Source organism: Ahaetulla prasina, chromosome 3, assembly GCF_028640845.1.
Source record: "Ahaetulla prasina isolate Xishuangbanna chromosome 3, ASM2864084v1, whole genome shotgun sequence".
NCBI classification, from domain to species: domain Eukaryota; kingdom Metazoa; phylum Chordata; class Lepidosauria; order Squamata; family Colubridae; genus Ahaetulla; species Ahaetulla prasina.
The window spans coordinates 48788682-48801542 of record NC_080541.1 but is presented as its reverse complement, the minus strand read 5'-3'; the positions used below and the strand labels follow the sequence as shown (position 1 = coordinate 48801542).

General features: G+C 32.1%; 1 protein-coding gene across 1 annotated transcript in view; it reads left to right on the top strand.

The window, feature by feature from the left end:
* RP1 (RP1 axonemal microtubule associated) overlaps positions 1 to 12861 on the top strand; it is a 255964-nt gene that overhangs the window by 182609 nt on the left and 60494 nt on the right. The window contains exons 40-43 of the mRNA XM_058177836.1: positions 868 to 999; positions 2346 to 2527; positions 3390 to 3476; positions 10934 to 11066. Of these exons, the coding sequence (XP_058033819.1) occupies positions 868 to 999; positions 2346 to 2527; positions 3390 to 3476; positions 10934 to 11066 (534 nt within the window). The remainder of the gene's footprint in view (positions 1 to 867; positions 1000 to 2345; positions 2528 to 3389; positions 3477 to 10933; positions 11067 to 12861) is intronic.

Below are 12861 nucleotides of genomic sequence, written 5' to 3'. Positions count from 1 at the left end.
GTAGTTCCAGAATAATAACAGGATGCAGAATGAGATTGGGATGGTAAGCAGCTGTAGCAAGTTACACAAATGTATTGAAGAATAACGGAAGATGTATAGCTGCAATAACCAGTAGGTATTCATTTTTACTTGAATATGCAGAAATTGTAAATGTTCCAACACTGGAAATTTTTAAGAAAATGTTGGATAGCCATTTGTCTGAAATGGTATAGGGTTTCCTACCTGGGGTTGGACTAGAAGACCTCCAAGGTCCCTTCCAACTCTGATATTATTATTATTATTATTATTATTATTATTATTATTATTATTAGTAGTAGTAGTAGTAGTAGTAGTAGTAGTAGTAGTAGTAGTAGTAGTAATCATGTATTGATTTAATACCTAGCATAGATCATACTTATTCACTTTAAATTCATATGGGATATATATTGCTGGGCTATGAATTAAATTTACAATTCAGTTTGTCATCTTGCATGTGTGTAGTTCTGTCCAAAATTACTTTGATTACTGTTCTTTCATTTTAAAGGCACCATGACAGGATCATTTGCAGAAATTATTGTAACAAAGAGTCTCAAAATGCACGAATACTGATTCCATCAATATTTTTACACTATTTGAAAATATAAGTGGATTTTCACTTCAGAAAGCAATAGGCCTTTTCAAGTATTCTTGTTGAACACTTGAAACCTTAAGAGTATAAAAGAAAAATAACACAAAGTCCTTCCATTGCAGTGTTATTTAAGCTTTCACGTAGTATTATTTTGAATTAACTCGTATATACAGTGTGGTTTGTATAGCTGTTATTACTTGGGTAAATCAAACAAAAATAGAAAGTTGAATGGTAACCTTTTCCTTTTTTTCCCATCCTAGATGATTGGTTTCTAGAGAAGATAGTAATAGAAGAAACAAACTATCCTTTTACTACATATACTTTTGTTCATAATAACTGGTTGCATCAACAGTCAAAAAAGGATTTTACAGAAGCTGTAATCCCACTACAAGGTCACGTGTCTTAATTTTCAAATTTGAGATACAAAGATAGACATAGATGTACAGATGTAGAGATACAAAGATAGATGTATGCATGCATGTGTGCATTTGTCTTACATAAAATTATCACACAAATTGTCAAGCAACTTTTCAAAATATTATAGGAATGAGTAACATAGGTTGTCTTATACAAATAATACTACATATATTTTAGTAAATTTTTCCAGTCTCACAATTTCTTCTAAAATACCCAAAAGGCTTGAATATCTTGACTTAGCGGGCTTATCTAAGAGTGCTTAGATTTAGACTTATGTAATTCAGCCCCAGTATTGTCAGAACTGCCAATTTAGGAAGCAGTGCACCAAACCACTTAATTACCGAGAAGCCCAATAGCGAGGCTCTATTGATACCCAGATGAAACTTTTGGTTTGGTTTTACAATTCAAAAGGACCTAAGTCTCAAGTTAGCTTCTTATTTCTGGGAATTTTTGTCTTGCAATTTGCACCTCTGTGATTCTCTTTTTTCTGTGCTCAAGGCATTTGCAGAGGTCCAGGTCCCTGGGGTTAGAGTAGGATGCTTTCATTTAATCTTCCTACAAACTAAATCAAAGATTCTGAAGGCTGTCCTTCATTCTTTGAATGTTGATTCCTCTCTAGGCATGAAAGGGCTAGGAATGTATGGTAAGTTACAAACAGTTTAGGATTCATCTGTTTGAAACTCAAGTTACAAAAAGTGAGATGAGGCAGGAAATGGACCAAGCACAGAAATAGTAACAGAGGAAGACTGATTTGATCATCTTGCAGTTTCTAAGGAAACCCTTATATTACAGCATGCAAAATTCCATTGATTCCAGAAATCTTTTTAAAGTTCCATTCCTGACAGGGAAATTAGGGGCAACTAAAACAAGTTGGCAATATATTATTCCAATATGTCTAATTTACTATTGATACAACAGTACATACAGGTACACTCTTCCCTCTTTCTTACCCAGCTTTGTGTTTGAGGAGCTTTAGATTCATTCTTTTCAAAAGAAACTTGCTTTGATTCCTGAAATCACTTCAGAATTTTGGTAAATTTAAAGCACATTTGTAATTCACACCTCAAGTTCTAGAACAGGGGTGTCAAACTCGCGGCCTGCAGGCCAGATGCGTCACATGCTGGCCACACCCCCAGTTTAGCGAAGGAAAAAAAAAGTCATGATACGTCATGTGATGACAATGTGATGCCATGAGTTTGACACCCCTGCTCTAGAAATATTGGCAACATGACAGCGTAACAGATTAAGCATAACAAAATAATAAATGAGTTCAGAATAACTTTTTAACTGAAACCTAGGATCACATTTGTATTTCATTCAGAAATGACAGAAAAATCTGGCCCCATGAAAGGTTTTGAAGCAAAAAGCCAAGGACAATGGAGACTGTGGATAGACTTTGTCGATGTTCCAGAAAAAATGCCTGAAATAAAAATTCTTGCCTATGGAACCAATGGAGTATCATTTGCACAGAGAGTTCAACATTTTAAAAATGAACCCTTTCTGGTAGGTTTCTAGTTGATAATATTGCAATTAGGATGCAGATCTGCTTTTTCTACTTAGGTTCATCACACTGTTGTCATCGTCTGAAACTGTGCACAAGAATGAAAAAAGTCTGAGAGTCATAATAGGAGAGGATTAGTGTCCTTGTAGTCTGCTTCTGAAGTTCCAAATGCATTTACTCATTGAATGGATGACACAGAATGCTAAATTAGTTATACGTTCTTAAATTCCAAAGGGAAAAGTATGATGTTCACATACTGAAGGAACGACAGACTGTGAAAAGTGGAATTTAATCGTGCCAGGAGGGGTGAGTGGGGGAGGGTCACATGCATGCGTGCCCACACCCATAATTCTATGCGCCCCACCCCACGCATGTGCATGCAACCTCCCCCACTCCCTCCAGTCTTGGCATGCCTGGTAGGCCCGTTTTTCTCTCTCACCTGACTCCAGAGCTTTTCTAGGAGTCTGGGGAGAGTGAAAATGGCCTTCTCCACCCCCTCAGAAGACTCCGGAGGCTGAAAATGGCCCATTTGCCAACTTCCGGTGGGACTGGAAGGCCCGAAAATTGGCTGAGCTGAGCTTGCATGCCCACTGATATGGCTATGCATACCACCTGTGGCACGTGTGCCATAGGTTTGCCATCATGGACCTAGAGTATTTTTCAACCTTTGTTGCTGATATCTTTATCTTTTAGTTTAATTGCTCTTTTAAAACAGATTTAAATTTGAATGCATATAAATGTAGATATTTTAATATGAAAATGCAGACATTTTAAAATAAAGAGATAGACCTTCACATGCAGAAAGAGAATCCAAATCTATTCACCATGTGAATTTATAGTTGTTGTTGTTTTTCCTTTTAACAGTTGAGTATTGGTGATATTGGTCAAATAACAAAGATTTCCTTTCTGTCGCCCTGCTCAAATTTGAATAAAGGAATCAAACTGCATAAGGTATTGCCTCACTTTTACTTATGTTAACTTTCCTACTTTACTATTGATGGTATTTTAGCAATTTTGTGCCTTAAAGTACAGCTTTTTAATATAATTTATATTAAGGAAATTTTAACAATATGAAAACAATACAAATATTAGAAAAGAAACAAAAATGAAAGAAAAGTAAATAAGAAAAAAAGCAGGAATAGAAAGCAAAAAGAAATAAAAGTTATAAAGCTTTAAAATGTTTCTTTATATATCTTTATTAGTTTGTTTTAAAGTAACATGTTCATCATTTGTACATAATTCTTTTTCAAATTCTGTCTTATATTATAAGTCTAGGACCCATGCACAGAAATTTATCTGTCAGTATCAGTTTTGGTTGCAAATGAGGGTTTGTAACTTTCCTACTTTACTATTGATGGTATTTTAGCAATTTTGTGCCTTAAAGTACAGCTTTTTAATATAATTTATATTAAGGAAATTTTAACAATATGAAAACAATACAAATATTAGAAAAGAAACAAATTCAATCTTGAAAAGGATCTGTGTCTTTCAGAAAAAACAAGTGCATTCTTTTGCATCATCATTTTTGCATCTCCATGCTAAACTTTTAGTAATTTACCTTGTGTTATTTTAAAATACATCTCAGGAGTTCTGTCCTTTTTTTTTTTTTTTTTTTGGACACATTACTCCATTCTAATCTTTCATTGAATACCAATTTTCGTATAAGTCCATTAGTTTGTCCACATGTGTATTGTTTTCTGTTTTGGAGCATAAATTCCAACTATGAAAGTCTAGGACCCATGCACAGAAATTTATCTGTCAGTATCAGTTTTGGTTGCAAATGAGGGTTTGTAACTTTCCTACTTTACTATTGATGGTATTTTAGCAATTTTGTGCCTTAAAGTACAGCTTTTTAATATAATTTATATTAAGGAAATTTTAACAATATGAAAACAATACAAATATTAGAAAAGAAACAAAAATGAAAGAAAAGTAAATAAGAAAAAAAACAGGAATAGAAAGCAAAAAGAAATAAAAGTTATAAAGCTTTAAAATGTTTCTTTATATATCTTTATTAGTTTGTTTTAAAGTAACATGTTCATCATTTGTACATAATTCTTTTTCAAATTCTGTCTTATATTTCCAATCAAAAGTCCTTTTATCTACTTCAAATGTTTGTAGTAGTTGTACATAACAAAACCATTTCTTTTAAGTAAAAATCCATACTGATCTACATGAATAAAGTCCTCTAAAACCATATTTATTCTCTCAACTAATACCATCATGAATAACTTATAATCATTATTAAGTAATGGTGTTGTATGATAATTTTTGATGAAGTCAAGTCTTGACTTTCAGTAGGTGTTAATGCTATGTCAGGTTCCATCCAACTATCTGATATCTTTCTAGTCTGTAAAATAGAATTCATCAGGTTTTGCAGTGATTGTAATAATTTATCTCCAAAATTTTTATAAATGGTTGCTAAATGATCTGGTCTGTATGCTTTTCCTATTTACACCTTTTTAATACTTTCACAAACTTCTCTTATTGTAATAACACTATTCATTAATGGTTTCTCTGTGATCTTCAGTAAATTTTGTTTCTTTAAATATTCATTGGTCTTTGATAGGAAATTTCTTCTCCTTTATTGGTGAAATATTTTTCATCTTTAGATTATATGTTTTTATAGTATTTCCATCTTCTAATTTTAATATCTCTTTTCTCTTTTTTCTTCTAACCCTTTCCCTGGTTTATTTGCAGATTCAAAATTCTTTTCTTTTGCATAATTATTTTTACTTCCTTTTTTCTTACTGCTAACAAAGACAGCTACCATTGTAAAAGTTTAATTTGTTGTGAAATAATGTTCTTTTTGGAGAATTTTTTTAATTTTTTCACTTTTATCTGATCTAAAATCACTTATTTTTGACTTGTTTCTCTTTTTTCTGGTTTACTATTATGCTATATAAAATATTCCCTCATTAAAGCTTTATTTTAATTTCAAACCATGTTTATGTACCTTTAAAATTATTATCAAAAATATTTTAACTACTTTTTACAATCTCCCATTACTGTTTCTTACTGCAATATAATTTTGTTTAACATTCAATCATCTGAGGAAAATAGTTTTCCTTTCAAAAATTGAAGTCACTGGCTTGTGGTTTGAAAAAGTCTATGGCAATTACTGGAATCTCCATTTTATGACACTAGTAGTCAAATTCAATCTTGAAAAGGATCTGTGTCTTTCAGAAAAAACAAGTGCATTCTTTTGCATCATCATTTTTGCATCTCCATGCTAAACTTTTAGTAATTTACCTTGTGTTATTTTAAAATACATCTCAGGAGTTCTGTCCTTTTTTTTTTTTTTTTTTTGGACATATTACTCCATTCTAATCTTTCATTGAATACCAATTTTCGTATAAGTCCATTAGTTTGTCCACATGTGTATTGTTTTCTGTTTTGGAGCATAAATTCCAACTATGAAAGTCTAGGACCCATGCACAGAAATTTATCTGTCAGTATCAGTTTTGGTTGCAAATGAGGGTTTGTATGAAAAAAATTCAATTTCCTTTTATCTCCTATTGAAACAAATTCTTTACCCAAATTTCTGCAGATAAAATATTTTATATCTAGTTTTTTAATATGGGTTTCTTAAAGACAAATTACGGTACATTTTGTTTCAATTTTTTAACATAATTGTCCTTCCTTCCTTCCTTCCTTCCTTCCTTCCTTCCTTCCTTCCTTCCTTCCTTCCTTCTTTCTTTCTTTCTTTCTTTCTTTCTTTCTTTCTTTCTTTCTTTCTTTCTTTCTGCCTTTCTGCCTTTCTCTCTTTTTCCCTTTCTTTTGTTCTTTTGTTCTTTTTTCCTTCTATTTATATTCCACATTAGAAATCTACAATTTTCGCTTCATTATTAATTTGCTTAATCTTTTAAGATGCCCTATAGATTGTTCAATTTTGCTAACTTCTTTCATCTTACCTTTCTTACCTTTCTTTCATTCCCACTTCAGTTCACTTTTATCAGATCTGACAGATTCAGATATCTGCTTTTCTATTTTTTCAAACAGTTTTTTGTAATGTTTCTAGGACAATTTATTTTTCTGTCAGTTGCTCTAACAAATGTTGCCTTCCCTCACCTTGCTTTGCAGCTTTTCCAGTGGTCACCATTCTTTTATTAGTAAAAGTAAGTGGATTACAAAGATGAAGGTAAAAAAGCAGGCTTTTCTCCCCTCCCCCTTTTAGCTTTCTGAATACCCTTAAGGCTTTAGTTCAATTTGTCTTTCCCTAGTTTAGATGACATAATCCATCTCATGTTACACTTATCTTCTTATTTTATAACTTCCACCAATTAACTTTTCCTTTTTTTTGTCAAATAATCAACGTTCCCAGGAAAATCTAATCTGTTCAAGAATACTCAATGTTTGAATCAAAGGTTAATGTGGAACCTAGAAGAAAATGTGGTCTCTAAGCAATTATGGAATCTGAAGTTTCATTGTTGTTTAGGAATAAATAAGCTCTTAGACTAATCCCCAAAAGATATAAATAAAGACATTGTTTAATGAGTTTCAACATCATTGAATAGCCTTTAGTAGAATATAATAGTGCAATTTAGCATCAACATTACAAAGACATGAACAATATTTATGAAACACCTATTTAATTAATTCCAAGTAATGTCAAAAGAAGAAAATGCATGTTTCAAATGAAGTAAATAAACAAACTAATAGCGATTGACACCTAAGTTAGAGAGATATTGTTTCTTCCCCTATATATATATATATATATATATATATATATATATATATATATATATATATATATATATATATATATGTTTATATTACCTTGTTTATATTTATATTACCTTGTTTCTCCTCATATATATGTTTATATATTATATAATCCTTTATGTAATGCTTGTATATATTGTTACGACAAATAAATAAATAAATAAGATATCATTTTCAAGAACTACTGGATAGAAGAAAAAGAGTCAGCAGTAATTATTGTCCAAATATTAAGCATAAAAAATATTATTAGTTGATTTATTGGACTTGATGTAAAAGCTTCATCCTTCTAAACTTCCAATCTGTCAGTACCCAGCATGAACTTATAAGTTATTGGGATATTGATAAAAAGGACAATAGCTTGTAAGGTAATTTAGACTAGAGAATCTAGTTTTCATGGAATAGTATCAATATACTTGGAATGTAATTGCATTTGAATCCATTTGTGGAACATTGACAAAAACTGGCTAATAGAAGATGCTGCTTGTAGCATTGGTGATCATTACAATGATGATGACATGGAATATTGAAGAAGGAAACTTAAAATACTGGAGGAGTAAAAAGTAAAGTACAGGGATTAATAAATTAAGTAAAGGAAGAAAAATAGTTATGTCATGTGCTGTAAAGATGATATAAAGATGTAATATGAATGATCTTATTCAGTAGAGATGATGAATATTTACAGAGAAATTAAAGTGTAAGTTAACTGTGAATAAAAATGTGTAAGTGTAAGTTAACTGTGAATTAAAAGTTTGAAACTATGAATTGATATAATCTAGAATATTGTATGTATTCATGAAAGTAGAACGCCTTATGTAGGTGTGCTTATTATGTTTCAGTGAATGGTAACAATAGAAAAACCACAGAATAATCTTAAGAAAAATTGTGGAACATTCTGAATAAGTATGACTCAGGATAAAAAACATATTTTGTAGGGTGACCTGAGGGAATGAGAGAATAGCTCCCCCCTCCATGAGCTATTTGGAGACTTAAGAATAATTAATGAAAATAGTGATTAGTGCCAGGTATTTTTTTATTTAAGCAGATCTAGTCATTTGTACACATGGTAAAGGAGTATATCTAAATCTAAACACATTGTTGATTTGATTTTTTTATGATGAAAGAATTAATGAAGGTATAAGGGTGATGAACATTTCTGAATGTGCAGCACATTTCTTTGATTAGTTTTAGGAATGGATTTAAGGAAGAAATAGGCATGGAAGATACTAAATGAAATAAACATGAGTGATATTACTGCTGCAATGTTAAAAAATAGTAAGATTACATGTGTTCATAGTGTAACTGAAGAAGTAATAAATATAGAATTGGTTTGCTTATTAAATAACTGTGATTTATTTCATGTTTGCGAAGACTGCATCTGATAACTGGAAGAACAGTAAAATTCAATGAGAATATGGAAAATTTGGGAACTGCACTTTGGCTTTCTGCCAGACACAAATTGTGCCGATTAGAATTTTGCTCTTCTGCCAGCAATTGGAAAAAAAATGCATCAATGTGAGAGATTAAATTTATTATACATTTGCTGGTTTCGTAAAAGGATTTGATAAAATGAATAGATTTGCATTATGGAAATTTTGCGTAATATTCACTTGAAAGTTGCTCAATGGCATAAATGATATGATTGAAATAAAGGATATATGAAATAGTTCACCACTGAGCGGAAAATAAAACAAGGATATGTTGTGTCCTCTAGTTTATAGCATATTTATGGATAAATGTGAAAGGAATCCTTTAGTAACCATAGAGATGTTTTTGTTTGGAAGTAAATGTGTAGAGAGCATTTAAGATTTATAGATATATAGAAGCATACTGGATGATGTTAGTACAAACTTCTCTATACCCTTTTTCTTGCTTTACTGTTTTCAACTTTATTTTACCCCCAAAAGGAACAAAGTGACAGGTATAAATGTATCATCCCATTAAGGATAATATTTTAAACACACTTTGAAAAGGAAGGAATAAAAGCTCCCTCTTTGCTGCTAGTATGTATGCTGTATTTTCCCTGATAGTAGCTGTATAGAAGAATCTTCTCTCAATAACTATCAATCTAAAGCTTTATGTAAAGCTTATATTTAAAATATTAAAATAGTTGTTCTTGCACCAAATACATAATATGCTCCGTAAAACTATTATTTGTCATGCGACATTTTAAAGAAGCCAGGTATCAGAGTTGTATTAGAAAAAACTGAATAAATATGTAATTCTTATAGGAACAATGTCAAATCCAGCTTTCTATATTTCAAAACATAAAAAAGGAAATTCCTGTTTTTTTCGTTTGGATACATCGATCAGATTTGTCTTTCCCCTTCTACCCATTAGACCTGTTCCATGATTTGAAATAGGGCAGTTTCCAGTGAGAAGAGAGCAAAGAAAAGTAAAGAAGTAATTATAAGAGGAAATAATTATTTTTCCTAAAATTGAAAATGGTCATTTCCTGAATAATGATGAAAGTAAATTTCAGAATGTTAACTTTCTGAGTTCCATTTTCAAGTAGCAATTGGAAAGTGGGTTCCCCCAATTTGACAGCACACTAGAAGAAAACATAATAAGAAAGTGAGATCAACCCTAAAGCTGAGCCAAAATTTACAGGGTTTCCTTTAGATTTTTTTCATCAGAACAAGGCTGATTTGAGGAACTTTACACTTTTTTTTTTTTTTTACATTTATATCCCGCCCTTCTCCGAAGACTCAGGGCGGCTTACAGTGTATAAGGCAATAGTCTCATTCTATTTGTATATTTACAAAGTCAACTTATTGCCCCCCCCAACAATCTGGGTCCTCATTTTACCTACCTTATAAAGGATGGAAGGCTGAGTCAACCTTGGGCCGGGCTTGAACCTGCAGTAATTGCAGGCTACTGTGTTCTAATAACAGGCTCCTTACAGCCTGAGCTATTCCGGCCCTTACCGGCCCTTACACTACATTTTTGGCAACAGCTGCCATCATCCCAGCTGCTGGATGTCTGAAGTTTTGCATAAGCACAAGGCAACCAATCTATAGTTCCAACACCCTACGTCCCATGGTCAGTTTATGTTCACTTTACAGTCGCTGCAGTCACTTTACAACTATGGCATTTGCTTAATGACTGCAGCAAGAAAATGTCAAAAAATTTTGTGTGAGTGACCTGCTTTATCAGCATCATAACTTATGATCATTATTATTATTATTATTTATTCAATTTTTATACCGCCCTTCTCCCGAAGGACTCAGGGCGGTGTACAGCCAAGGTAAAACAAACAGTGCAATATACAATTTAAAATACGAATTAAAAAACTTATTGCATAATTGGCCTAAAACTTTGGAACATATAAAACTAAAACCCATTAAAATTAATAATAAAAATTTAAAACCAATAAAATTTAAGCCAGCCCCGCATGAATAAATAAATGTGTTTTCAATTTGCGGCGGAAGGTCCGAAGGTCAGGTATTTGGCGTAAGCCCGGGGGAAGTTCATTCCAGAGGGTAGGAGCCCCCACAGAGAAGGATCTTCCCCTGGGGCTGCCAGCCGACATTGCTTGGCGGACGATCATATTGGGCAGGTTCCATTAAGGTCATAAGTCAATGACTACCTGTACATGTCCCTACTTCCTTATACCTATGCAAGACTACTTCATTAAAACAAAGGAAAAAAAGAAACAAAAAAATGTAGTTGTTATTATCCTGCAGGTGCGGATGAAAGACTTGGACACTAACGAAGAATTAGGCTTTCATCCTTTAAACCGATGGCTTTTTGAAGAAGACGGGTCAGAAACTGTGACAGAACTAGCAGTAGTAAGACCAAATGAAGCTCCTCTCAAAGGTACATTTTTCAATAACCACAGCATAGCCCTTTCTTTCAAACTTGAAAGTGTAGAAACATAACATCAAGATAGCTCTTAGGTGTCAAACACTACAGATAACTGCATTGCAGTCATACTGATGGCTGCTGGGAGAATACTCCTCCAAACAGGCGGCTTCAATGATAAAAATCTATATGCTATTTTAGAGAGGGATGGAAAAAAAGTAAGTGATGAAACTGATGAAAGATGAACATATGTGAGGAGGAACAGTAGCACAGATGAGGCCAGAAAGAAATCCAGGCATGGGAAGAAGTTTGTAGGGAGGCCAAAAATGTTATATCAGATAGGGATAAAAAACAAAATAACTGGGCGAATAAATTGGTGACATATGCAAAACCAGGCTCTATGGCGACATAGCATGTCCTTTTCAGGATTGCACATCAAAGTATATATTTAAGAAAATATGTCCAAAAGCATGTATTTCATGCAATCTCTTTGTGGGTAATTGATACAGATAGGAAGATGTGCTTCAGTTTCTGATCATTGTAATGTAGTAGTTAAGTTGTTGGCCTAGGAATCACCTTAGGCATGAAAGCTGACTGGGTGACTTTGTGCCAGCCATTTTCTCTTAGCCCAATCTATCTCACACAGTTATTGTGGAAAAAATAGGAGGAGGAAAGTGTGTTATGTATGTATGTGTATTGCCCTGAATTACTTATTTAATAAAAAAAAAAAATAGTTGGAGTGATTTTCTTAAACTGTTCTCCAGTCACATGTTATTAATCATGTGATGTTACATTTATGCATGAGTTTTGGACAATTCCATTTCTACAATATATTGCTTTTTTAAAAGAAAGAAAGAAAGAAAGAAAATAAAAACCTGAAAATTGCCTTTATGGGGAAAAAACCTTTAATTTTTATTATTTTTCAAAACCATTTAAGTTAGACAACAGTTTAATTTCATTGACATTATTAGGATTTAGATGTTAATGTAATGATACTTAGAAATGAGAGAGTTTTTAATTGCAGGTGTTGCGGGATCAAATAACTAGTTAATTTAAATCCAGCAGATTTTATTTAACTGGATTTGAATGGGATTATAGAATTTTCACTCAAAAATATCTAATTTCATTACATTCCATACAACTAAAATGCAGATGTAATTAAGCCGCCTTGGTTTCAGATTAAGTATTGCTAAAATTTCTAGAATCCTTTGAAAAAGATGATTACATAGATGGTCAAACACTGACATTTCCTTCCTATTTTAATTCAGAGACAAATAGATTGGCAAAACTGGTTGCTTGAAGCGTAACTTCTAAATACTATTTGTTCAGTTATTATTATAAAAAGAGATTTTTGTCCTGTTGCTTAAAGTGCATATTCATAACTATGAGTCCTTACTCAATCATCTTTCAAAATGATTTTTCTAATGTAATAACTAATATTAATGTTGATCAATGTGAAGGATTGATCCCCTTCCTTATTCTAGTTTAATTGGCGGTAATAAGATAATAGGTTCAGAAGGAAAGCAGATAATTTTGAACAAACTGCATCTTTTTTCATGAAAATCAGTGCAATGAGGATTCTAATTAAAAGTAGCATAATTTCTTAAACAATATAAAAGGGGAAAATTGTTTCTCAGTTTATATAAGATCTAAATCATTTTTAATTGTACACCTGAATCATTGTAACATGATTAATCTGAAAATAAAAAAAAATCTGTCCAGAACAACAAGCTTTGGTTTAACACTATTGATATTTGAATAATAGGTTATCTTATACGTTTGTATCATATGTTCAAAATTAGATCTAAAA